The sequence below is a fragment of the Triplophysa dalaica genome, chromosome 9 (genome assembly GCF_015846415.1).
Source record: "Triplophysa dalaica isolate WHDGS20190420 chromosome 9, ASM1584641v1, whole genome shotgun sequence".
Classification (NCBI taxonomy): domain Eukaryota; kingdom Metazoa; phylum Chordata; class Actinopteri; order Cypriniformes; family Nemacheilidae; genus Triplophysa; species Triplophysa dalaica.
In genome coordinates this window covers 22,043,968-22,071,862 of record NC_079550.1, presented here as the reverse complement: position 1 = coordinate 22,071,862, position 27,895 = coordinate 22,043,968, and the positions used below count along the sequence as shown (strand labels likewise).

General features: G+C 37.1%; 2 protein-coding genes across 4 annotated transcripts; one reads left to right on the top strand and one right to left on the bottom strand.

Moving 5' to 3' along the window:
- The first annotated feature begins 1,523 nt into the window (after positions 1-1,523).
- Positions 1,524-11,805, top strand: meis3 (myeloid ecotropic viral integration site 3). 2 transcript variants are annotated; one of them, XM_056757669.1, is made up of 14 exons: positions 1,524-1,657; positions 2,970-3,113; positions 3,474-3,557; positions 5,428-5,567; positions 6,214-6,388; positions 6,475-6,525; positions 6,615-6,665; positions 6,786-6,935; positions 7,018-7,126; positions 7,779-7,924; positions 8,504-8,580; positions 8,689-8,747; positions 9,166-9,252; positions 9,336-11,805. In XM_056757669.1, exons 3-14 carry the CDS (start codon positions 3,546-3,548, stop codon positions 9,524-9,526), a joined length of 1,248 nt encoding a protein of 415 aa, XP_056613647.1. In that variant the 5' UTR covers positions 1,524-1,657; positions 2,970-3,113; positions 3,474-3,545; the 3' UTR covers positions 9,527-11,805. The 2 variants fall into 2 exon arrangements, with proteins under 2 accessions (XP_056613647.1, XP_056613648.1); XM_056757670.1 differs by lacking the exon at positions 1,524-1,657 and adding an exon at positions 2,343-2,358.
- A 1,552-nt stretch (positions 11,806-13,357) lies between these two features.
- Positions 13,358-27,607, bottom strand: rinl (Ras and Rab interactor-like). Of its 2 annotated transcripts, XM_056757479.1 has the most exons (12): positions 27,415-27,607; positions 25,265-25,385; positions 24,981-25,125; positions 23,196-23,304; positions 21,493-21,565; positions 20,870-20,958; positions 20,676-20,773; positions 19,773-20,001; positions 18,711-19,319; positions 18,161-18,478; positions 17,919-18,050; positions 13,358-15,340 (listed from the first exon to the last, which is right to left on the bottom strand). In XM_056757479.1, the coding sequence occupies exons 2-12, from the start codon at positions 25,306-25,308 to the stop codon at positions 14,919-14,921; spliced, it is 2,268 nt and encodes a 755-aa protein (XP_056613457.1). In that variant the 5' UTR covers positions 25,309-25,385; positions 27,415-27,607; the 3' UTR covers positions 13,358-14,918. The 2 variants fall into 2 exon arrangements, with proteins under 2 accessions (XP_056613457.1, XP_056613456.1); XM_056757478.1 differs by lacking the exons at positions 25,265-25,385; positions 27,415-27,607 and having other exon boundaries at positions 24,981-25,231.
- Between the last annotated feature and the right edge of the window lie 288 nt (positions 27,608-27,895).

Genomic DNA, 27,895 nt, shown 5'->3' with positions numbered 1-27,895 from the left:
AGGGATACACAACGCTCACAGCAGCAGATATGGATCAAGGTGTCAAAGGTCAGGTCTGAGAGACTGCCACGGCTTGTTTGGATGTTAATTTGAGAGGTCAGTACTTTAGCATCATAAACTGTAAATGTAAGACAGAGACCACGAGATCAATATGAAACTACATCAAGCTCTGAAATGAGGCTGTATTAAACTTTTGTGATTGTGTGTATACTTTCAATTAGTTTTGCTTAGTCTTTTTAACTCCTGTTGCTTTAAGCTTAAATCACTTATAATGTGTTCTATGACAATAGCACTTTCGCAAGACTCATGTACACAGACAAATGCCGCAGAACAAACATTCACAGTTTGGGAGGATGTGACAAACAGGAACAAAAAAAACAAACAAACTTCACACCAAAACACTAATGAGGTTATTCTCTCAACACAAACTCTTCTCACTTTCACTCCCACAAACACCCAAAAGTCGAAGACTTTAAAAGCACTGGTGGCAGGAGTCAGATACATTTTTAAGTGATGTTTGGGATGAATTTAATTCATTATAAATATGATGCCATAAATACCATATTCATTTCACACAGAATGATGACAAAAGATGGTATAGCACACGTTAGTTACAACAGTGCGGTCCTTATTTTCTCACACTCATAGAAGACTTTTGTTTCTCTGTCAAACACAAGAGGACAATATCTTGATAAATGTTTACATTTAAGCATTTGGTACAGTACGTGTTTCCTTGCTATGAAATATAGCAATGATCATACTAATGCCATTGACTATTATCCATGCCTTTAGCATCAGGGCTGATGATTGAGTATGGAAGCAGAACTAAAAGGGATCGTGGTTATATAATTCGTTTCTCCATCAAAACATTGACTGATTCATAGCTCAATCAATATATGTCTCCATAGCTAAAAGGCAAACAGAAATCTTTATGTTTTTGCTTATTACGGTAATAATATCGTATAATTCATCATAAGAGCAAACATGCTCAACAGAAGATTACTGAAATTGAATGAAAGTTCACTTACACCATATTAAAAAAAAACAGAAACCTTCATTGACAAATTCACCAATTATAACTCAATGAACTCAACAAACCCTGAGAACTAGTTTTATTTTATAGTATCTATTATAATCATAGGCCTATTTAATATTCACACACTAACCAAAAAGCACCAATCCACAAACTTTTGGACATGCATCATGATAATTTTATATATTTTTTTCACCATATTAATTCTCTGGTATGCCTGACGCGGATGACGCGGTGATATGATATAGGCCGTATTATCCCATCGTTTTTGCAATGACGTGACCATGAGTATCGTACAGTAGACTGACATAAAACAGTACATTTCTTTCGACAGCCCATGAATAAAATGACAAAACGCGTTACAAGTGGAAATACCCGATTAAAGGGCGCATTCAAAGGGCGTTGCTCCATTCAACGCCTTTACAATCGCTGTTGTTGCGCTGTTAATGCCTTTATTTAGCTATGATCATCTCTGTTTGCCAGTGCCCTCCCATGGGGTTGAAAGGCCGCAGATCCCCTGATCCCTCGCCTCGCCTGTGTCATGCCGCCCGTCGCCCGCAGTGCGCGTCAGTGCGGCCGCGGCGCGGAGAAGAGCGCAGCAGCGATTGAAGTGCTGACCGCCCGGTGAGAGCTCGCCCAGCGGGAGGAGACTTTAAGAGGACGTGTCGAATAATTATTATGTTATTTAAGGGTCATTTACAACACAAGACCGCTTTTGGACCGTTGCATGTTTCTCTAAATGATTGTTATGCTGGTTGGCGTATGTTTGCATCGTATCATTTTGACTCACAAATCACACTGACTTAAACAGCCAAACAATTATGAAACACAAAACAATTAAGGAAACGAAAAGTAATAAACACTTGTTAAAAAAACTGCAAATATCGCATGCAATTAAAAAACATGGAAGTGCTTGGACTGATTTTATGTAGGTCTTGCGGAATAGCCATGTCCTAAAAACATCGTTTAAGGTTTTCATCAACATAACCTATGCCAACATCGGAACACGATGACTTCACAAACATTTTCAACCCAAAACTAATGCGCGTGTTTCAAACAGCATGCAAAGGCACGCAATTGTATAATGGACTTAAGATACAAACTGTTCAGAGTCATAAATAATAGACTAAGACACACTGCTATAATTTGCACTGCAATTAAAACAATTGCATGATAATGAGACTGTTATTTATGACGGCATACGATAGTCGTTAGATAATTGGCTATTAGTGTTATCAACTGATAACAACCTGTTTTCATTTTAGGTGTGCCTCTGTTTTTCGGTTGTATTGCGTTAAGTATCCTGTCTCAGCAGTGTGCGATTGGTAAGAAATTACGCAGTTCCACTGTGTTTGCACACACTGCTGCCAAACGTTAGAAATGTATTCATGCTTTACATAAACAGAAATGGCTATGAGGTTACTCATGGACAACTATGTGAGAAACTTAAATGAAGAAACAAACTTAACAAAGTTAAGGTGATACGCCGTTGAATTTTGTCATGCAATGACATTAATGTGCGACCAAAGTGTATAAATGCGTCTTGGTGCCACTAGGTAACATCTGATTGCGTTGCATGTGATTCGCATGGGAGGAAACGCTTGTGCGTTTGTGTGTCAATAGATTTCCCATTGCAACTCAATGCATGAATCAAAACAGAGCTGCTTCAGACATCACTGGACGCTCCAGCCTACCGAGAATTAAGACAATATGATTTTACATCGCAATAGCGACGATGAAAGCACGGGCCGCGCGCGTATGTAAGCACGGCGTTCAGATGAAATGAAAGGCTCTGCGTTTGAAATGCGCAAGTGTGTGTGTGTGTGTTATGCGCGGGCGCGTGTGTGAGGTGGGGAGGTGGGGGTGAGAGACCCCGTCGTGTTTTGACCCCCTAAACAACTCCCAGTCTCCATCTCTCCCTCTCTCCGGTTTAAAGCTCCATCGCTCATTGTAGGGAGACGCATTTGAGCCCGACGCGTCGCTTCATGGACATCGACAGAGCGCAAAGGACACGAACGGACAGCTAACACTGGATACTCGGGCCGCTCCACGTTGCTTCTGCTGCTAGACCTTTATTAAGGTGGGGTATCTTTACGCCTTCTGGTGTAGCCTATCCATAATGTAATCTTTATTTTAAAAGGCGCATCGTGAGAATAACAGTGCTGTCACGGCCGTTACGCGTGATGTAATTTATAACATCATTGAATGCGTTTCTCGGCCAGTCACTCTGGAAGAGTAACACAGTTATATAGCTGGATAGTGGATACTTTTAAAGTGAACAGCAATGGACTTCTCTCGTGTGCGTACTGTGCGTGCGCATAACGATGCTTCAAAACCTCTTAACATATACTTTTTGTGCCGGAATATATGAGAGTGGTTTAGTGCACGATTATATTTCTCCAGGCAAATGCTGTAATGTGATGTTGTTGTTTGTTTTTAGTGTGTCTGATCTGCCGGGTCTGGTGTGTGTTGTCCTCCGTCAGTGAGTGTGTGAGCTCGGCTTCCGTATCGCATGGAGAAGAGGGTAGGTCCTGTTTTCCTTTTCTCGGGTCAATTCTCTGATATTTCCAAGCAAAGGTTGCTGCAGTGTACTAGATTAATGGCCAAGCGAATGTATGAACATAGAAACCTACAGTAGCCTATAAAAAGTTCATTTCTGTTTTGCAACATTTTTGTGCAACACTTCTATTAAGTCATTAACATTATATTATTCTTCTCGTCATTATTAATTGCACATGTAGTCATTGCATTTTTATGTTTGGTACAGGTGTATGTTATTACATACATATTCAAGACATTTCACATACATGTTTGAATTTATAAGAACAGATATTTTAAGTACTACAACGATTACTCAATGATGAAAGTTGTTGAAAAGTAATAACACATATTTTTTATTTGGCCATTGCTTTCAACATGAGAACACATTTGTGTCTATTTTGCAAAGTGTTTGTGTTGCACTTTTCAATCCCTTAAATATACTGAACAAAACATGTCAATGCCGGAGATCATTATTGATATCATTCGTAAATGAGTATAGAGTCTAGATGAGGTGGAGTAGTAAAAATGGCATACAGGCCCTAGAAAGGCAAATGAAGTCGGTAAGTAGGTCAAATTTTGTGCTACGGTGAGCGGGCAAATGGAGGTTCTTCACAGGCCGAGTGTCTTCATAAAGATGGTAGTTAGGATCTTGTGAATTTATTATGAATGTTTTCGATCTCAAATAAGCTCTTCTTGTCCCTGCAATATTTCTTCTAATTATGTGTGAAACGAATCGAGAAATTCACTGATACTGACTGCACAATTTGTTGGAAATAAAAGCCTGATAGATTTACTGTAAACTTTTATTGGTTTAAACCACCGAAGGAAGAATTGGCATTTGAAACTCACATAAAAGCTTAAGATGTTGTTTTTACTATGTTTAATGTTCTATTTGTGTGCGGTTTTGCGTTCATATATTTGTGAAGCACTTGATTTTTTCATCTGCATGCTTATTGACGTAATTCATATGACCTATATTTATAAATCAAAAACAATACTTTTATGCATATGAGAATATATTTTCTGGATCATTTATCATAAATGTCACTGTATTACATGTTGAATGAGACACTTGAAGTTCACATGGTTGGGGTCAGCATAAAAATAATTATTTTCAAGAATGATATGCGTCTTCATAAGTTTGATTTGAAATATGGTTTTATTATTTTGAATATTCTTTAAGAGCAAAATTAAGTTTTTCACTTTGCAACCTGAAAAACGATGCCAAATTAAAATCAGATGTGGTGTTGAGCTATGGTGCAGCAAGAAATCGAATCCTTCACAGAAAGAATGTTAAACTAAAGCATATAAAAACTGGTGTGTTATAAACTGTAATATTATAAGAAGTGAATAATTACATACTAACATCATCTTGGAGTCCAAAAATGTCTCCAACAAAATGTTTGGATGTAGAAAGATGTTTTTTTTATATTGGTGTCCAAAAGAGTATTTCTTTTGTTGTTTTGCTGATCATATCATCGTCTGACGAACGAAATGTTTCATCTAATCATCTAATTAGAATAAATGAAGGCTAGATGTTGTGTTTGCATGTCAGAGCTGTAAAAGATAAATCCTGCGCTTTCTTCTGAGTTTGTGTCCCTGGGTGACTGTTGCTTGGCACTCTGAAAAATCGCACATCAAAGCTTCCCACAGCCCGTGTTTTTCTCTTTTTTTGAGGAGGAGGAGAAACAATTAGCAGCAACTTCAAACAGCTTCTCGCTAACTGTTGATCTTGTACGCAGTTATAATAAACCGTAACAAATCCCGCCACACACAGCACACCTCACACTGACTTCGGGCAGTATCCTTCTCCATTTCCAGTCTTGAGATATTTCACTCTTGTTGTGTTTCAGTATGAGGACCTGGTGCATTACCCCGGCTCTGACGGCATGGCTGTGGGAGCCTATGGGGATGCGATGAGGTCACTTCCTCCGCCACACTACGGCCACAGTGTGCCTGACTCCCTCAAACACTACCGGGACCAAATCTACGGGTGAGATGCCGATTACTCGGAGGAACCATCTGTGACATGTACTGTACTGCAGCTTGACCTGATTTGACCCCTAAGATATTTTAGTTTGTGTCACCAAGAAATCATTTTAAATATTAGTGTCGACCACCGTTAATGGACCACATAAAACAGATCTTTTTTATTGCATACTTCATGTTATTGACTAAGATTAGCGTTAGTTCAATGATGAGTGAGATTTTTGTTGGGTAAATTTTATTATACTGACAAAATTTAAAGTGATACTTCACCCAAAAAATTACAATTCTGTCTGCATTTTCTCACCTCTGTTTGGAAGAATGATTATAACCAGACAGATTTTGTCCCCCCCCCATTGACTCCCATAATAGGAAAAAATGTTTTGTAATTTTTTGTTCTGTTGAAATCAAAAGAAGATATTTTGAAGAATGTACGCCTGCAAACAGTTATGGGACACATTTGACCACCATTGTATTTTTCCTACTATGGGAGTCAACCGGGGGGCAAAATCTGCATTCTTTCAAATATAGGCCTATATGTAAAATAATATATATAATTGTAATTTTTGGGTGAAGTATCCCTTTAAGGAATAATTAGATCTGCAGTGTTGATTTTCTTAACTTTATGTGCGTGTGTTTTTGTGTGTATGCAGTCATCCTCTGTTTCCACTCCTGGCCCTGGTCTTTGAAAAGTGTGAACTCGCCACCTGCTCGCCGCGGGATTCCACCTCTATGTCAAACCCCGCCCACCTCCCTGGCATGACCATTCACAGCGATGTCTGTTCCTCTGAATCATTCAACGACGATATTGCAGCCTTCGCCAAACAAGTGTGTAAAAGAAACTCAGTCACGTGTCCTAGAAAGTAACCTGCTGACAGAAATATTAATGCATATCTCCCTGTTGATCTGTTTAGATTCGCTCTGAAAAGCCCATTTTTTCAACCAACCCAGAACTGGATAACCTGGTAATTTTGCAAGAATCCTATATATATTTTGGGGTTTCACGAGAGAGGTGTATTGGGTCCATGTGTAACCATTGTATGTGTTTGTACAGATGATCCAGGCCATTCAAGTACTCCGCTTTCATCTGTTAGAGCTAGAAAAGGTATGTGTGTCTCCCTGATGCTTACCGTGTAATTACACCATAGTGCTTGTAAGAATCAAGGTATTTCCGTTTGTCAGTATTTTGTCAAGGTCGTGACATCTTCATTCTCTTCTGTTACAGGTTCATGACCTCTGCGATAATTTCTGTCATCGCTACATCACCTGTCTGAAGGGCAAGATGCCCACCGATTTGATACTAGATGACCGAGAGGGCGGATCCAAATCGGACATGGAGGATTTTACTGGTTCCTGCACCAATCTGTCAGATCAAGTGAGTCGGTCGACATCTGAAAAGTGTCCGTAGCCGAGTTGAGTGCATTAGTTTGACCGTGGCTCTCTCTGTCCTGAACCAGAATCAGTCTTGGTTGCGAGACCCCGATGACTGCGTGTCGACCCCCTCTGGCACCCCCAGTGTTTCCTGCGGTCTCAACTCACACAGTTTAGAAAACTGCAGCGATGCAGGTACCTGTTTATTTTTATCTGCTTTTACACACAATAGCTTTGTTCATACAACTTACTGTGCAATACTACATAATGCTCACTGTTTGAACATATAGGAAAAGATAAATGTTTAATTCGGCGAGGGGCATCCAGTTATGTTAAAAATAAAACTGGGTAATAGTTTTATAAATATGCGAATTAAAAACAAAATTGGCTAACATTTTACAATATGGTGGTATTAGTTAACTTTAACAAATGCATTAGCATTTATTAGTCCTTGTTAATGTTAGTTCATGTCAATAGAGTTATTCATGTTAGTTTGTGGTGAATTAACTAATGTTGACAGTTACAATGTTTGATTTTAATAATGTATAAGTGAATGCTAAAATCGACGTGAATTAATATTTATAAATGCTGTAGAATTATAGTTAATTGTAAAGTATTACCCACATTTTTATTTATGTGTATTATTTATTTGTAACTTTTAATTAATAAAACTTTAAGCAAATATTATACGTATACACTCTGCTAAGCTGTTAATTTGTAAATCGATAAAATTGTCTGCTAAAAGGACAAATGTAAATGTCAATTTGTTAATCTTTATTATTGTTGATCACAATTACACTATGGAAGAAAGACAAGATATATCATTGTGCTTGTGTGTTTGTGTCAGGTGACGGGCTGGACGGTAGTGTGGCTTCCCCGAGCACAGGAGAAGAAGATGAAACCGACAGAGATAGACGAAACAACAAAAAAAGAGGGATTTTTCCCAAAGTTGCAACAAATATTATGAGAGCTTGGCTCTTCCAGCACCTATCGGTGAGAGAAAAAAAACGTCTCGTACCAACGTCGTGTTAAAACATAATTGACCATTTGTTTGTATGTTTCTCTTGTAAAAACCAGAGTTTTTCTAAAAAAATTAAAAATTAAAATGATTACATAGAATACATGAAATTGTTCAAAATACACAAATGGAGGATTGAACGGGATTGTGTTTAAATGCATATAAATAATATTAAGAGTTTGGTTCCAAAATTAGATAACTCTAAAAATCATGTTTTTATTGTGTTAGTTGCCATATTTTTGATTGTGCCTTATATCTAAACAACTGATATTAATTGGAATGCACAATAATAAAAAAAAACATGAATTTTAAAAATCTTTATTATCTGGTTTTGGATCCAAACTCTTCGTGTATTTCCTATGATCTATTATTTTTTATTTTGTTTTATTTTGATTTATTTCTTTGACTTCTCCATATTCAATTCTTGTGTTTAGTACAATTATAAAATAATGAGCACATTTTTGTCAGAACAGTTTCGATTATAGAAAGTTCATGATATGTAAAATGATATGAATTGCATTGTTTATTTGTTGAATCCTGATGATATCGCTCAGCACCCGTACCCATCTGAAGAACAGAAGAAACAACTCGCCCAGGACACAGGTCTAACCATACTACAGGTCAACAACTGGTAAGTGATCACTGTCTTTAAAGAATACGCATAAATCTTTACCAGAAATTATGAAGAATGTTTATAATCATTAAACGGTTGAATAAAATGGCCTCTCTTTTTACTCAGGTTTATAAATGCCAGGCGCAGAATAGTTCAGCCAATGATTGACCAGTCAAATCGCTCAGGTACAGGTCATTCTGCACTTATCTGTTTACCTGTGACTTATTTTCCAATCTGAAAAAAATACACGGTAAAAAAGCTGTAATTTTACAGGATAGTTCTTTTATTTTATTTTACAGATTTTCCACGTAAAATGTAAAAAAAACAAAGTTTTACTGTTTTTTAAAGAATTGTATGGATTTTTGAAATACAGCAAAGAAGCGTAAAACTACAGAAAATGACCGCAAGTTTACTAGAAAAACGTGTAATTTTACATGGAAAAAGCGTTATTATTAACAAAAACTATAAAATTACATTAATTTTACAGGAATCAAATATTTAACAGGATATGTCCGTTTTTTCAAGTTTACTGATTTTTTTTTTTACGTATTTTTTTCACAGTGTACTTTGCACTAAATAACCTTGGTGTGTGTGTGTTTTCAGGCCAAAGTACACCGTACAGTCCAGAGGGGGCGGCTTTAGGAGGATACGGGTTAGATGTTCAGTCTCATTTAGGTCTTAGAGCAGCAGGTGAGAAGCGTTTCGCTCAAACGCACGTCTTCTTTTCAATTTGTTGTCTCTCACTCACTCTCTATATGATTCTCTGTCTCCAGGACTTCAGGGAATGCCATCCCTACCCAGCGATTACCCCGGCGCCCTCCTGCCCCAGCCGGGATACTCTCACGCCGGCCCGTCCCTGCATCCTTACCCCGGCCCTCACACTGCCATGCTGCTTCACCCGCCGCCCCACGCCCATCCTGCTGAACCCCTCTTAGGGCAAGGTCTCGACATCCACGCCCACTAACGGACCGGGCGCTTAAAATGGGCTAGGAGGATACGTAGAATTGACTTTGTCCATAACTCTCACGGTACCTTCAGGACGCCAGCGCATGTCGACTCGCAAAGACAATGTCTGAAATGCAACGATCTGGCAACCTAAATGTACAAACACGTATGCAGTCGACTCCGATGCGAATGCCTGAAAGACTTGTTACATTCCTTAGCCATTTCTTGAAATGTATTAGTCTCTTATCTCCTCATGCTCTGAATGCACTCGAAGGAATACACTCATCTTTTAATTGCAACACTGCTGCGTCCGACTGGAAACCCACGTCTTCCTAAATGGCCTTAGTGGTGAGCTGAGTCTAACGTTAGGCCTTCATATAGCCTTTTTTGCCTTGCCTCCGAAGATCCTCTCGAGGAGCACACAAAGAAAACAGCGTATACCTCCTCGGTCAGGACCTAAGATAACCATATCAAGATGTCCTGAAATAGTCTTCTGTGACGAATGACTTCACCAAATCTTATCTCCAGAAACCTGTTAGGAACACATTCTTGGTATGTTTCACCCTGGACAGAAAAATGCAAGAAATGAGAAGTTTTGCATGATCAAAAATCTAAAATGTTTTCTTTTGATTAGGTGATGTGCCTTTCCAATTCTTATTTTTTTCAAGTTTATTATGAGGAAACAAATGTAAATAAGCCCGTTCTTAAGAGTGTGGACACTGTGGTGCTATAAAAACATTCATCAGTACATTTAGAGCTTATAAAACGGATTTATTTTCCTGTAGCAAACACAAAACTTCTTATTTTTATATTTCTTTTGAAACTGGGGTGAGATGTGCCCGAATGTTCCTGTCAGGTTTTTGTGAGATTCGCCCGTGAAACGTCAACCAGACACTTTGTCTTCCTAACTGTTCTTCTGTGAATGTTGGTCTCACTGCGTTATTTAATTAAAATTTTATGTTAAATCTATTTTTGTATTTATCGTATCCAGAGACTCGGTTGCTCCAAAACATGACAGTAAAGTTACAATAATCCGAGTGTCGCGGTTTGTGAATCTCTCAGTTTGATAAAGAAGTGAATGTTTTCTTCAGTTCTTTTGAAGTTTCTGTGAATGTTTACCTGCTGAGGTCCTGACAGGCGCGTTTTTGGTTTGCTTTAAAGGACCCAACTTATGTGACCATGAAAATTCCTCAGTTTTCATCACGAAATACAAATGTGTTAAAGAACGTCTCATTATGCTTTTCGGACATTTGTTGGACTTGTACACCTGAGCTCTTTTGTCATTCTCTTTTCTGCATTAAAAAATGTACTACAGAATAGTTGATGATGTGTTTATGATGTTAAACTGCAGACAGTTACAATAATATTATTACGTCACGTTTTTGCACGTTGTGAGTTCAAAATCACTCGTATCACTCCGTCAATAAGTTTTATTCATAATTTACAATCTGAAGAAATGACATTATGTTTATGAAGCATAAAATAAAAAAGATTTTAACTAAATTAATAAATATATTCTATGTCTATTCATGGAGAATCATTTTTTTAAGCATTAATAAAAACAACTTTAACAGCAAGAGTTAACTCCTTTGGGACTTTACTGGTCATCATCTCAAATCTTTGGCACATTGTTGTAGATGCATCATTAGTCCTCCGGCTCCGTGTGCACCCCCACCCGTGTCAACCGCGCTGATGTGATAGATGCAGCCTGCAGCAGGGGTCAGAGTTCACTTAAGGGTTAACAGGAAGAGGCCCTATAAGGTCATCCGTTAAGGTCACCCGAGCATTGCTACTTTACGTTCTGTTCTTAAATTTGTTTAACATCGGTGGCCTTTCTTTTCTTATGCTTAATGTAATTCATGTAAAATTATCCTATTTAATTTTTTTATTTTATTAAAAAAATAACGCTGCCTTTCTTAGTGTGTGATTTACATCTCTCATTTGTAAAGTCATAAAGTATCCCTTCCACTAAAAATAAACAGTCAAATGAAATTTGAGAAATAAATAATGAAAACTATTTGTTCGTGCAAAGAGATGAATGGTGTTTACAGGAAATGAAATTTCCACTGGTTTTGTTTTTGTGACAAACATGAAATACTGTATTTTTCAAGTAATAACAGCATGGAAAAAACAAAGTATAAATAATAAAATGCATCCAACAAATAATTATGCGCTGTGAGCATATCAAAATAAACAGGCTTTTAAATGTAAAAAAATGGAGATGAAAATACTTTCAGAGGTTCAAATCAATATTTGTTCAATGTGTTTGCATTGGTAAATCAGCTTAAATTGTTAATATAGATTTGAAAAAACGGTAACATGTAAAAAATGTTATGTATTGTATATTAATATATTTGTTTGAAAACAAACGTTTTAGTGGGGTGTTTGTTTGCAATGTAAAAACCCAGGGGTCTGATCTGATGACTTAACGTTGTATACACCAAAATGACCATTGCAATGCATGCAAACTGCACAGTTGCAGACAAAAATCAGGAATTTTTAGAAAAAAACTACTCGTAAAAAAATGTGCATTCATAAAAACTTGTTAAGCTTGAGATCTACAATATTCTTTGTGCATATGAATGTTTTTGTGTGTGTGGGGGCTGGGGATGGGCGGGCTGCTTGTGAACATTAATCATTTAATTACACACCTGTCAAAATGCAGAATAAGGAGCTCACTGCACTGCACAATAAAGAAATAATGGTTTGTAAAATATTCTAACTATTGCAGCTTGTGAGAAACAGAAATTCATGTAAAATATATGAAACATTCTTGTAACATAGTACATTTGTACCACTATGGTATGTTGGACAGATAAAGTAAGTGTTATAGAGTAAACCGATAAGTCAGACTGAATTTTGAAATGTTAAATTCTTCAGTTTTAATTGTGTTTAAATTATTTTTATATTACATTAAATGTATCTGAATTCAATCTGATATTAGTCTCGCTCTGTAGATATCAGCATCACCTTCAGCCACTGGACAAAGAAACAAAGGACCAGCTTTTGTGCAATAAAGACGGTGGGGCTAGTTGTCACACTTTTATTTGCAGTGAGTAATTAATAAATTAAATGAATTATTGAATTAAAATAACAAACAAATATGATAAACAAACATCTCATTTTAATATGGGCAATGATTAATTTAATTTGATAAGTATATATTCGTTAACTTCAAATGAACAACACAACATTTACTAATATTGTTAAAGTCAATGTTGATTTCAACATACATTTTAAAATCAGAAGTTATTTTTGTCAACATTGGTAAAGCACAATGAACTACCAGGAACAAACAATGAACAATTGTATTAGCATTGACTAACATTATTCAAGGTTAATGAATGCTGTATATATATATATATATATATATATTAGGACTGTCAAACGATTAATCGCGATTAATTGCATCAAGGATAAAAGTTTGTCTTTACTTAATATATGTCTGTGTACTGTGCATATTAACTTTGAGTTTATAAACACATACACACACATGCATTTATTTAAGAAACGTATAAAATATAAAATTGTATAAACGTTTATATGTCATTTAAATTATTGGTGAATATAAATGATACATCTAAAGAATTTGTTAAATTTATATACATTTATGTGTATGTTTTTGTATCCATAAACACAAAATTAATATGCACAATACATGGACACATATTATGCAAACACAAACTTTTATTCTGGATGCGATTAATCACGATTAATCGTTTGACAGCCCTATATATATATATATATATATATATATATATATATATACAGTTTGTTTCCAAAATGAGATAACTCTATCAAAATCAAAATTCAGGTTTTTATTATGTTATCATGTTTTTATTGTGTTATCATGTCTTTATTGTGTAAGTCAGCTGTATTTTGTTAGTTATTATTGCTTAAATCAAAACAAACCAACTGCAGTTTGATAAATATTGATTGGAATGCACAATAAAACAACATGATTTGTGATTTTTTTAAAACTGAGTTTATATAAATATAATATATAAGAGCAACATATATGTATATATATATATGTGTGTGTGTGTGTGTGTGTTGCTCTTATTGTTAGATACTAGCTAAACATTAACTAATAATAATGAATTGTAAAGTGTCAGCCAAATCGAACTTGCCCCAGCTTGTGCAATTACATGCTCAAGATGTTATGGTTACTGTAAAACCATACAGTTCACATCACTTTGGATAAAATCATCTGCCAGATGCACAAATTTAAATGTACAAATGAATCAGATCTCAATTTACACCCATCATGAAGCATTTTCACAAGATGTTGAAATTAGAGAAATATAAAACTGGAGAAAAATATTTTGGATGCAAAGTGTGAATGTTTGTGTGGTAAAGTACAAACATACAAATCCAGGCAGGTTGTTAATGATCCATCCATTAGATTAATGTCCTGAATAATTGCTCTGAAAGTGCTGGGGAGCATTATGCCATTGGCTCTTCCCTTTTAATCTCCATCAAAAGCAACTTTCTCCAAGCTTCCAGTCCTTACAGAACTGTCAATCAAATCATCTCAGAGATCAGATGTGATCAAGCATGTGTGGGTTCGAAAAAGACGCCTCGGGCTTTAACCATCTCTGTATTCAGCGACTTTATCAAAAGCCTGTTTATCAAATGCATGCTTTGTCCTGGTTGAATTATGCGTCAAAGCATGATGGAAAAGTGTCGAATCATGCAGGTTTGACCGCAGAATGTGTGCCATTGTTGCATGTGTAGCTTTGCTTCCTAAACAGGATTTATGGGCTTGGTTCTTGCTGCAGAGGAGAGATGTAATATATCTTTCAACATAAAAAATTGTTGTGTGTCAAAACATGCTGAATGCAAGCTTTTTAATACATGATGGAGCTTGTTACCTGGTTCCTGCAGGCTGTGTATAGATGGATGACTCTGTACAAACCATCGTTTGCATTTCATAACATTTATGTGTTTATGCATGTTAATGTGCCCTATTTACTTTTCTGGAAAGCTGTAAGGACTGGATTTATAAAGAAATAGAAAGAAATACTTTTTATGATATATCATGTCTTGACTCTGAATAATGTGTGTTGTTGGTTGATGAAAATTAATACCAGTTGCCGTCTAGTGTACAATAAACAAGCAAGTTTAGCATTTAAATAATTCATTAAACATAAATAATAATAACAATATTATGAACAAAATAAACGTTTACAAGTCAACACCATCAGAACTATTTTGGTACGGTTAAACAAATAAACCTTTCTGTATCTTTGGGGGAATAAACACAAGTACAACAGTGCCCCCTAGTGGCCAAAGAGTGAAATAGGTTTATAAAATCAAATGGGTAGTTTCTGCAAATGTTTATACACCCTAATGTGGTTCAAAACCTGTATATGACTCTTCTTTATTCTCTTAGGATTGAGATATTTTCACTAATCTTCTTTCCAGTTTACACCAGCACCTCTCTCTTTATCCTCGGCATTCAATGTCTCTTGTAACTGTGTTTGTTGTCCATTTAAAGAGTCCTCTTCTTCCTCTACCACCTCTAGTTCTTCATCCAGACACTGGAGCGTCTCTTGGACAATAGAGTTTATTGAGGTGGTGTCTGTTGGGTTGAAGGAATGTGTGTTCGTATGGTCCTCCGATGGGAAAGGGACTCCCTCTGTAGGCCCGTGTCTGCGTATGGTCCTACGGTTTCTGCTGCGTCGTGATTGGTTGCAGTGAAGAGTGCGTCTGCGGTGCCATTGGGTGAGAGATTTGTGTGCTTCCGCACTGAGCTGCCGCTTAGCCAGACGTGGCCGAAAGCTGCTGATATAAAACAGGGCGGCGTATAGAGACGTAAGGTAGTAACCACCTGAAAATGAGAGAGAAAGTAAGACTACGAAAAGCAGAGTTTGACATTTTCCTAATGAAATTTATGTAACTCTGTAAATCTGGCTGATACAGTAGAACATTATTGACATTTTGATCCCTATAGATACATCCTGGGCCTCGCCTCCAGTTGACTCAACTGAGCATCTATTTCTGATCAAGATTTTCTAAGAAAATATTTCTTATTGGTTGGAGACAAAAATTCGGTCACTAACTAGTTTTGCTAGATAACACATTGCTTTTTATGTTAACATAATCTTGATTCTAGAAATAAAATATGCAAAAAATGCAGTATGAAGATGAAACCTTATTTTTCTGTTTTTAAAAGAGATATGTTTTTATAATTTCTTTCCATCATTGGAGTATATGAAGACTAAAAAGGCTCTGAAACTTTTTTGAAGAGAATGAATACACTTCTACTTATAATATCTATTTTTTGTTTCCTTCCCTGTTTTTTTGTTTCCGTTTTTTCTCTCTTTCAGAATATTTTTAATTTATTGCTTCTTGGTATCTGTTTTATTCTTCTCATTTTATGTGCCTTGGTTAATTATTGTTTATGTCCCTTTATTGATGCCATAATAGATGTGTATTACGTTCAATATGTTCAATAAAAAATCCTGGGTCTTTCCTTAAATTTAGGACTATAATAATAATAATAATATATTTAATTTATAATGAGCCTTTCTCACACCCTAGCGATACAACAGTGGATCTCAGTATCTGTACTTTATTTGGTCTTTTTATTTCTGCAGACTTTTACTTTTACTCCACTACATTTGTATACAAATGTATACTTTTCCTCTGATACATTTCCCCTTAGCGTGTTCGCTACTAAAATGACAAAAAAAAAGCATAGAAACTCAAATAGACAAGTCAGTGATCGGTTCACCTTGACAATGCTGAACTTATCATTGGTTAAAACTCAAAGTGAAAGTGCAAAATGTTGCTCTCCGCAGTTAAATATAACACAAGGTTTTATTGTGCTGCTTCTTTTAAAGATCAGTTTAAATAAATTATCAAATTATAATTTGTTCTACTTTGCATGGAGTACGCACCCAAACCGTTCACTCACTACACGTGGTGATGTTACAGTAAAAGCATGAGCTATGGCACAGGTATTTGTGGTTCTGTGAAACAGGTACATTTTGTTTGAGTCATTTTAATTGAACAAATTATAAAGTAAATCCAGCTCAATTTGATAATGTTAAACCCATTTAGATTGGTCAAATTAAGTCTGATTATTTATTTTGTGTTGAGACTACATCTTTTTTAGTTGATATAATAGATTGGCAGTTGATTTGTAGTTCCCAGCATGATTCGTGTCTGACTGCATTAGGAGATTCATTTTCAAGATTTTTGGATAAAAAAAGACTTGTTCGTGTTTTGTGTTGATTTATCTTTGAGATTTAGGAAAGTATCGGCATTATTTGATAAGTTTGAGTTTTTGAAGTTGTTACCGTTGTTCAGAAGAGCGAAGCTTGTGCCTCGGCTCAGAGAGGCACAACATTAGTCATAAAGTGTGCTGTTTCACATATAGAGTAGTAACTGTGCTAATAGCGGTACAGAGACCACCAGTGTCTTCTTATTTGACCATCTATGTTGCAAAAAATAGTACGTCTCAATATGTCAGTAAGTGATCTCTGAAGTTTGAGATGATGACACATTATTTTGATCAGTGTAATTTATTTTGTTTACTTTAAGTGACATTAACTTGATATTTTAACAAGGACTTAATGTATTTAATAAGTAGAATTTACTTTATTCTGGTTATTAAGTCGTACTTGAATTATAGCAGCAATTTACTTAAAAATGGTTATGAGGATTTTATTAAGGAAATTCTACAAACTATTTTTTCAGTTTATATAACTTTTCAGCATTTCCTTTACTGATTATTGTTAGTTAATATCAATGCGATTATTCATGTTCATGGAACATTAACTAATGTTAACAGTTTCAAAAATGTATTAATAAATGCTGAGATGACCATAAACTAAGATTAATAAATGCTGAACATGACAAGAATTGTTCATTGTTAGATTATGTATAAATAAAAGCATTAACTCATTTACAACCTTATTGCAAAGTGTTAACCAGACATACAGAAAAATGTTAAAAAAGGTCAAATTAATTTTGACAGGGTTTATAATGTATAATCCACACGTCAAGATTATATAAAAACACTGTGAGTGTTAATTTTTAATTTTTAAAAACACTAGCATTTGATACAATTGTCCTAACAGTCTAAGAAAGTTTAAGGGTAGGGCTAGAAATGATCTTACTTATATAAATGATTTTATTTCCTGTTAGACGATAAAGTGTTGGTTTTATCTCATCTGAATCTTATAGTTTTGAATATTGTAGTTTTACCTTATATTATCGTGTTGTATCATTTGTTGTCTTATAAAATTGTTTTATTGTACCGTGTGTTGAGTTTTCGTCTAAAAGACAATTTCGTACCAATGTGCGAATACACAAAAAGCTTTTGAATTGAATGAATCTCTATTGTAGTAGTCAATTGAAAAGGTCCGACATATGCATGTGCATGAATGTGCACTGCCTACCCTCTCCTTGCAGCTGTGTGGGGTCCAGTAGCTCCATCATATAGTCAGTGTCAACCTGCAGTGTGGTAACATCACTACGTAGCAACACCCACGTCAGACATGGCAGGAAGTCATCTGCCCCAAAAACCACACCTGGCATATAACAACGAAGATTTAATCTGCTTTCTGAATGTGGCGTGAATACTCGTAAGCCTTGCTTTAAGAATTTTACATAGTGTTTTATCCATAAAGTCAACACTCACCGGGTTTAGCATTAGCATTCATGCTATGGTAGATAATCTTGCAGACTTTAAGCAGAATGAGAACTTTTTTACTGGGTGAGTAGGCCTCATGCATTGTGGTCCAGCGGTGCAGGATTTTTTCCATCATGATGGTCTCAGGAACGCCAGCCCCTGCCGCCCCCTCCAGCTCCTCCAGACTGCGGTTCTCCAGTGTGCTCTTGTTCGTCTCCAAACGTTGCAGTGTTTCGTCGTCCCTGCGTGTCGTCTTCAGGCAAACGTAAAGATGAGTGTAGACTGGCTTCAACGCTGCCTTATGGAGGGCAAGCTCCAGTATAGCATCTGAGGCAGAAAACCAGAACATGAATCAAGTTATGAAGTTGGTAGAGACAAATTTTTGATCCATTAAAAACCATCAACACAACGGCTATTGCATGAATAACTAACCAATATGTATTAAATGTGTTAATGGACTTGGGAGTTCACTTGGTACAGCATTGCACTAGCAACACAAAGGTCACTGGTTTGACCCCAAGAAACACACATCTAATAAAAGACGTATACAAGGTCATACCCAGTTCAAAATCAGGCATATCGCCGAGTCCGTCTGTGATGCTTTGGATCTCTGGATAATCAAACAGTGATTCCCTCAGGGCTGTGAGAGAGGAACGCACTTCCTGCAGCATCTGGGTGCACGTCACACCAGGAGCGCTTCCGGCTGCAAGAGTCTGCTCTACAAATGCCTTGACAGCCTCTGCAAAAGGCCCATCCTTCCGCTCCGCCATCTCCTGCACCCGTTTGGTCAGTCGCCGCTGTGGCGACACAAGTCCACCCAGAGCTTGACCCACTGCCGAGAGGCGGTTCTTCACCTTATCTGCCAAAGGGAGGCGGGGCGACTGTTGGGATGGGGAGGGGCATGAAACGGGTTCGAACTCCTCCTCAATACTACTGACCGACAGTGAGTCCAGCTCTAAGGGCAGGTGAAGCAGAGAAGAAGAAGGTGATGTGTTCAGCCATATCTTGTCCTCTACCCATGACACGCGGTGCGGTGACTGAGGATGTGGACTGTGGATGGAGTCTGTACTTCCTCTCTTGAGTGGATCTTGCTTGGTGGCACTACTTCCCCTTCGAAGCACAACTCCACTGGGCGTAGCTGGAGAGACTGGAATCTTCTCAAGTGATCCTTTGAGAAACAAACGTGCATACACATAATCTTATGAATCATTAAACATCCTCTAATTTTTTATCAGCAGAACCTGTTGCAGTGTGAACATAGGATTCCTCAGTCAAATTCTTTTAAAGATCGGGTCTAGTGCTATTTCATGCATGCTTACTTCTTTACACTGTTAAACGTACTGGCTTCTCATGCTTTACATAGTCAACAACGGTTTATAAACGAGTTGGACGTATGACGTAGTATTTCTTTATTTGATACACTCCCCAAGCACTCCAACTTGTTTCAGAAAGTTTTTCTAATTCTGGATCCCTGTGTCGTCAAAGGGATCCTATTCCTTTTATTGGCCATTCTCCTGGAAAAGCGAAAGAAAAAGGCCGCCCACGAGCCAACGACGACCGTGACCTTGAACTTAAAATGATGAATGAGGAACCTAGTGTTTAGGTGAAATGAAACACCTACCTCTATCCTGATCAAAGCTGCCCGAGTTCTCACTGGTGAGAGAGGTCGGCCTTTGTTTTAGTCCCCGTCCTTCCCATGCTCTTGTTTTGCTTAACCTCCTCTCTCGCTTTGAGCTGACTGGACTGTTGGCAAGATGTGGGCTGGCTGAAGAACGAGTCAGCCAATCATCGCCATGCTCATGGAGGTACAGGGGATTGATGAAGCACAGAGCTCCATTGGCTGCTGTAAGCTACCAACAAAGAGACATTTATTTTAATTTATTTATGAACAACAACAAAAAAATCATGAGAGAAGTGAATGTCAGGGAAAATAAACTTGCAACTTGCTTACAGATGTACACATGAAAAATACATTCGATCACCCACCTCCACCCCCAGCTCCACATGTCTAGATCTGTTGGCAGTGGATATTGTGCCTAAAAACGCTGCTTAATTGCACGTCTTTATACTTGCTCGGTCGAGACAACTATTTTACACTTTAAAATGTAAAAATAATATCCATGTATTATGTGGCATTTTTATAAAGCTGCTTTACAATATTGCAATAAAACTAAAACAAGACGATACCGTTTCTTTTAGAAGATTTTCTTATTAGTGAAAGACGGTGTATGTTTATGCCCCACAGGATGTTAAATTGGGCGCTGACAGGAAAAGAAATGTACTGAAGAACGATGGTTGTGTAACAAAGGATTTCCAGTTGTGTGAGACGAGTGACAAAACAGAATTACAATCTTGAAATTACAAATTGGACCGATTTAGTGGTGAGTAAATGATGAGAGATTTTTCATTTTTGGGTGAACAGTCCCCTAAATATGATCAAGGTTTTTGCTATTTAAATGGTTCTGAAGAAATTAGAACATATTGGTGTAAAGCAGAGACTATAAACTCGAAAGGTCAGTATCACCTGTATAGTGCACATGACAGTTTCTGGCATTTCTGTTTGCGGTGTTCCTGGAGTCATATTAATAGTTTCTGGACATGAGGATGAACATAGCCAAGCTTCTGAAAGTCAAACACAACAAACAATTGAGAAGTTTCATTGGCACCACAGCAGATGAACGGTGTAAGAGACTGCTGAAGGACGGGACAGATACTAACTTGGACCAAGTGAGGAGGCAAGACAATCCGAAAGACTGTTAAGGGTGTAAACCCATGATGGAACCAATAAACACACAGGTAACACATCCCTGACAGAGGTCAAAAATATATATTTGAAATTGAAATTAAACCAACAGAATGCAAAAGTATGTTAAAAAGTATAATGTTTTTAGATTAGATTTGATGAATTGGATGCAATGCACCAGACGAGACAGTACAGTTATTGTAGACTCACAGAAGCACAAATAGCAGTTTATTTATAAGTGTATAAACAGTAAACAAATATAATTAATAAAAAATTATAAATATTATTCATCTACCATGTATGGGGTGTGTAAAGTTAGCATATTTATAATCAATCATTGCGTTACCCAGTAGGACATATATTTTGCAATAAATAATGATAATACGACTTACTATAAAATATGACAAACAGCATAAAATATTTCCAATTGCAATACCATCACAGAAAATAACATTTTCTTTGCTCAAGGCTATGTTTGCTGTAATTTATTATCTAACACAGGGGCGCTCAACACTTCCTGTGCTAAGTTTCTAGTCAACAGACCAAATCAGATGCATTAATCCACACTGCAGCCACTAATAAAGTAAACCATTCAGACCTGCTCAGTGTGTAGAAGTGCAGCAGTTGAAAGACATCAGGGAATGCCAGATGAGATGTTGTCAGCTGAAGAGCTGTTACAGGAAAAGACAAGAGTCAGAAGTCGCCCCTGTGAGTAAGACAGAGAAACTGGACAGACTAGTCATGAGGTTGAAAAGATTGCACATGTCATGAGGAAACAGGAAGATATAAGCTCAGTGTGCACAAATAGAGAACAAACCACTGTGCAGAGTTTATTGACATTCTTTAAGCCTCGGACATTCCGAGTCGTGACCTCAGTGCATTGAACAGAGTGTTGCGCATGCATTCCTATATCTGCCACATTATATCACTTGTGCATGTTTTCACACCTGTAGCATGCTTGACTGTGCCACCTGCGGCGTGGGAGCTTTTCTGTACTTTTTTGTGCAAACAAGGCTCTTCAGGCTCTCAGGTCTCATATCTCAGGCGAAGTTATGTTACAGGATTTAATAGCATGCAAAACATTTGGTTGGCTAGTGTGACTTTGGAGGGCATGGGAAGCGGCACATACTTAAGTACCTGTTTTTGGAATCAATTACCTAAAAAGAATCATTCTTGCAGCATTTCCCTGTTAAAAAAAGTGCAAATGGTGGTTAGGTTTTGAAGAAAGGTAACTGGTTTGTGCTGGTCATGTGCTGGTTTAAGCTGGTTTAAAATGGTCATGAGCTGGTTTAAGATGGACATGTGCTGCTTCTGAGCTTGTTAAGGCTGGTCATGTGCTGGTTTAAAATTGTCATTTTATCTGGTTTAAACTGGACATGTGCTGCTTCTGAGCTTGTTAAACTGGTCATGTGCTGATTTAAGATGGTCCTGAGCTAGTTTAAGCTGGTCATGTGCTGCTTCTGAGCTTGTTTAAACTGGTGATGTGCTGATTTAAGCTGTTCATGTGCATGTTTAAGATGGTCCTGGGCTGGATTAAGCTGGCCATGTGCTGGTTCTGAGCTGGTTTAAACTGCTCATGTGCTTGTTTAAGCTGGTTCTTTTATCCAAAGCGATTTACAAAGAGTTCAGGGAGCAATAAGCGATATGTCATTCAGGAGCAATAATACAACAGATGCTAATACAAAGTTACCCGTTTCAACAAAAGCTAGACCACTACCTGTTGAGAGAAAGAGGGAGGGTAAGTATTTTTTCATTTGTCTGTCAAGTATCCACTGAAGAGATGGGTTTTAACTAGGTTTCAGGACCATCGTAAACCAGCACAAGACCAGCTTAAACCAGCAGAAACCAGCTACCATTCTTTAAAACCTACCTAACCAGCATATGCTGTTTTCTTTCAATAGGGTCACCGTCATGTCATTCCAAATGTGTATGACTTTCTTTCTTCTGCCGATCACACAAAAGAAGCTTTTTTCAAAGACCAAATAACTTTGGCCCCCATTGACTTCCATTGTATAAAACCACCTTTCTCTTGTGTATAAAAGATTTCCTTTTATATTCCACAGAAGAAAGAGTAATAAACCGGTTTTCAATGACATGGCTTTAGCCTATACTAAAGGGTCGAAAACATTTGTGCTTATATAACTTCTTGACAAGTGTCAACATCCCTTCCCAAACTACAGAAGTCTGAATCTATTTTTCTGGAGCAAAGTGTCCATTTGCTCTCCTTTAATCCTCACTGTCTCCAATAGAAGAATCGATTGAGAGTATCCTGGACACTTGTCTTTTCCAGGTTATCAGTACCTTTGCCTGTGGTCACGAGGGGAAAGTCTTTGACCGGCTCGCCCTCCCTCCCTACGGATATGCACAGGAGCTGTTCATCAGGCGAAGACCCTTCCACCACCAAAAAGCTCTGTGTATAGAAACATGTTGATCATTTGATATCCTGGACAGATAAAGATCATTAGTCTTGAGTCTGTGACAGCACTTGAAGACTGCAAGGAAACGTTCACTCGGTGAGCAAAAACTCTCACACACAAGAGGAAGTCAATGTGCACAAGTGCGTGCCAAAGGAAAGCTAAAAATAAAGTGACAGTGAGAGTAATGAACTTGAATTTGAATTTGAATGGAATGGAGAAAACACTGATGCCACATTCAAGCAAACATTCCCTGAAATTGATATGACAGTAAGTATAGAGAATTAGAAGAACCACAAAAATCACAGAGGAAGTGAAACGAGATGTTTTAAAAGTTGACATTCACTACAGGTATACAGAGATACAGGGGTGTGCTGAACCTGAATAAGTGACAGTGCTTTTTTTGATCAATATCTATTAGATTTAAAGCGTTTCCCTGGCACAGACTTTTTATTTACCATTTTCCAAACAGAAATTTAAATGCTTTTTTGATATTTTAAATGCCGTTTTAGGTAACAAAAGCACCGAACAAAGTAAATTGTAGATCCATCATACTAAATCAATACAAATGTTAGCATTACTTACTACAATGCAATGTAAACTGTACTTATACTCTTACACTGGGTTCACACCAAACCGGAATTAAGCATTTTTTCGGCAAGTAAATTACATTGTCAATGCAAAGACACGTATAGACGTGAATCGGGCGCTGCGATAGCTGCGAACGTGCGTCAATCTCGTCTTCTGGGAAGGTTGAAAATATTTGTCACATATAAATATTATTTATAAAAAGTTATAAAAAGATCACTTTTCCCACAAGTAATTAAGAGCCTGGAACACGATTATTCGCATTTGGTGTGAACCCAGCATTATACTGGGTTCACACCAAACGCGAATTAAGCGTTTTTTGTGAGCAAATTACATACAAAGTCAATGCAAAGACGCGTATAGACGCAAACTGCGAGTAATGAAGAATGTGGAACGCGATTGATTGCATTTGGTGTGAAGCTAGTATTACACCGGATGGAACGCGTCACGACAAAAGACATTAGAAAAGCATTAGAACCAATTCTAAATAAAAAAATTGTCCACATCGGATGCGACAGGACAAACCCATTGAGAACAAGCAGGTTGTCATGTCGCCTCCGGTGTAGACAACAACAGGTGCTTCCATATGTTCTTCGATGCCATAGAAGAACCTTTCGGTTCCATGAAGAACCTTTAACATACGTTTCACAACAAGATCTTTGTGGCGAAAAAGATTATAAAAAGTAGGAAAGAGACGGTTCTTCAAAGAACCTTTGACTGAATGGTTCTTTGTGGAACCAAAAATGGTTCTTCTATGGCATTGCTGTGAAGAACCTTTCAAGCACCTTTATTTTTAAGAGTGTACCAAACTTTACCTTAGGTTCTACAACTACCGAAACTGCTTCACTACCTCTCTACTTCTTTTTAAGTGCACTAGTCCTGCAGTTCTCTTGCCTGTACACATCTCTTATCTAACTCTACTTCTGCAATCTCTCTCTATAGTGTATGCAATAATATTCCGTTCCCTGGATACTGTACGAGAATGTGTTAAGCCCGTCTCATCTTTCATACTAAACCACACGTTATGTTTAGGGTTGGTCATTTGTTTTGAATCTCCAAGCAACGAATGAAAGAAATCACCCACCCCGACAGGTCTGCCCCATAGAGCAGTGTGGGCACCGTGTCTGTCCCAGGGGCTTTTGGGAGCCCAAGCGTCCTGACACAAGGGTAACCCCTGCAGCAGACTCAGGGTTTTTGTTTGAACTCCAGTAACCCCGTTGGGTAGCGTGCTAGTAGAATGTTCACCGCAAGAAGCAAGGGTTGGTGTCATGGAAAACATGGGACGATTGTTTAAGCGATGTAAAATGCTTTCAATGTAATGTCAATAAGATTTCCACAAATTATAGTTGTGTTCTTGTTCTCGCTCACCTGTTGCCGGTGGTTGTGGTTTCATCTTTGGATTCGTTTATCATGATCGAAGCTGTTCAGGAGACGTGACTGGACCGCTCATGCAGGCCTAAGCTCCTCCATTCTAGGACGGCTCTTATCACTGTTTGACATGTTTGCAAATAAGAAGTAAAGGAAATGCAATACTTCTCCAAGCCCACATCCTTTCATTTGTATTTTATTCTCGCTGTCATTTCTCTCTCGTTCTCTTTGTCTCAGTTCCTTGGTAACAGTGCTCTATACCGGGAAATCTTTCTGAAAGAATATTTGGTAACACTTTCCTTGAAGCATGTATAATACTGCTCACTTGCACACCAGGAATATTACACTGAATGCTCATTTGCACTAATGGACTACTTTCATAACTGCATTAACTCATCTACTGCACTGTAACTGTATATCTGCATCTACTCATGTATTGCACCGTACCTTTAATAACCGCATCAACTCATCTACTGCACTGTAACTTTAATAGCTAATGTCTGTAACTAATGCACACTCAAGTCACTTGCACTATTGTATAGTCTATATTGTTATCTGCTCATAACCTCCTGTACACTAATGTTCACAGTAGATAGCCTTCTGTTTATATTGTTCATAGTACATACCGATTGTCATATTTTCATAGTACATGGCCATCGTAAATTATTTTCCTAATATTGTATTCTGTATTTATTCACACTGTATATCTGCACTTGCTAATTGCACTTCTGTTTAGACCTAAACTACATTTCGTTACACTGTACTTGTATATGTGTAATGACAATAAAGTTGAATCTAATCTAATCTAATCTAATAAATAATGCATTATAAAAGTAGTTTTAAAGCATTGTAATGCACCTTTTAATGCATTGTACTGTCTTTTAATTTTTTTTTTTACAGTTATTACATTATAACATTTAGCAATTCATTGTTACGTAAAAATTTTTTTTGGTTATAATTCTTTACAACTAGAGATAATGCATTGCAACACACATTACGAAGAATTATAATGCATTTAACCCTTAAATAACTCTTTATAATGCATTATACATACATGCTTCAAGGAAATGATAGGTGAAAAACTGTAAATACACACTGTAAAAAAATCTGTGGAAAAAAAATGGCATTACCTTATTGTAAATTTACATTTTTGTAATATACTGGCAATAGTGTCTTCAACGATGAATGAACATTACAAAATTAGCAAATCTTTATCTTTGCAGAAATAAAACTATAAAATAACAGCATCGTGCACAGCATTCTGGGAATCAAAATTAGAAAAAAAGAGAAAAAGGTTGATGAGGATTTCGGGTTCCCAGAATGCTTTGCTTGAGGCTTTTATTTTATGTTTTTTTTTCTTCAGTACAGCTAAAGATGTGTTATTGTTTAATGTTCATTTATGTTTGAACAAACGGTTGCAAATAAATTAGATAAATATAAATCTAAAGTAAGTTACTGGCACAGCTGCAAAACTACAGCATTTTTTTTTACAGTGCAGTATGTTTCATATTTTCTGCATTACAAATAATATATCAAATCTGTTTTTTAAATTGCTTATCAATTACTTGGTGATTTTATTATGATTCCCCTTATTTTAACAAGGTTTAGCAACACCAGAAGAAACGGCAGCAGCATTTTCACACACGTGAGACTTGCGAAATGTGATGTTGTCAACCCTTTCATCTGTACTTCAAATTGTGTGTAGATCTCTTGAAACAAACAAAAAAAGCACTGAAAACATGTAATGCTCTGAAAACATTGAAATTTATGTAATTCTATTTCTTTTTTCTATTTTTGTTTCTCTCTAGCAGCTAATGTCAATGTGACTTGAATATGTAATACCTCTTGTTCTTATGGCATTGATTAAACAAAGCATAAAAAACCCTGTCATCTGTAAACTGTCAGATCTTTATGTATATAGGAGGCTGTAACTGATTTGAAACCAATATCAATTCATTGTTTGTTGATATTTACAAAACAAAAATGGCAGCACACATTTCCAATGACAGCATTAGTATTGAGTAAGAAACCAGATGTTAAAAAAACACCTCTGAACATGTTAAACAGATTCATACAAAAGATTTCCTTGATAGTGGTAGTATTTGCTTGCTTATTGTATGTAACCCAAAAGAAGTTTAGGGTGCACTCACATGCGTTGAATCTTCAGCATGACGTGCTAGGCGAGGAAGAGGCCGACATTTTTGAAACCCGTCGCCCATCGCTGCTGTATGCCCCCTCATCACAAACCCTCCCCGCATCCGATCTCATCACCTAGACCAGAAGTCACTTTTGCTTGTGTGATGTTTTAAAAGATAATGATTCCAGTCCCACTAAAGTTCAGCGTAGCACTATCAGCTTTGACTTGTGATGCTCTTTGTACTGTCTGTGAGCTCTGTGAACTCCGCCCACCTGTGATTGTGGTGAACCTCACAGCGAACAACGTTCATGTGATGGAAGTAGGCCACGCAGAGAAATGATCAGAGCTCAATGAGTGTTACTTTCAAAACGGTTATGTAGCTCATACCGCCACCATACTCGTCAAGCGTGTAGATTGTGTGTCAAACTATGAAACCACTCTTGGCTGTAGCTGAAAATATATCCGATAGCTGCTTTGATGTATTTTAATCCGCA

Coding starts and splice junctions, on each gene's coding strand:
- meis3 (XM_056757669.1), top strand. Junction 5,568..6,213: donor TACCGGGACCAAATCTACGG/GTGAGATGCCGA, acceptor GTGTGTATGCAG/TCATCCTCTGTTTCCACTCC. Junction 6,666..6,785: donor ATCTGTTAGAGCTAGAAAAG/GTATGTGTGTCT, acceptor CTTCTGTTACAG/GTTCATGACCTCTGCGATAA.
- rinl (XM_056757478.1), bottom strand. CDS start 25,175: ATGTTTTCCATGACACCAACCCTTGCTTCTTGCGGTGAACATTCTACT. Junction 21,566..23,195: donor CCTCGTGACCACAGGCAAAG/GTACTGATAACC, acceptor TTCCTGTAACAG/CTCTTCAGCTGACAACATCT. Junction 18,051..18,160: donor GAATGCTAATGCTAAACCCG/GTGAGTGTTGAC, acceptor GTTATATGCCAG/GTGTGGTTTTTGGGGCAGAT.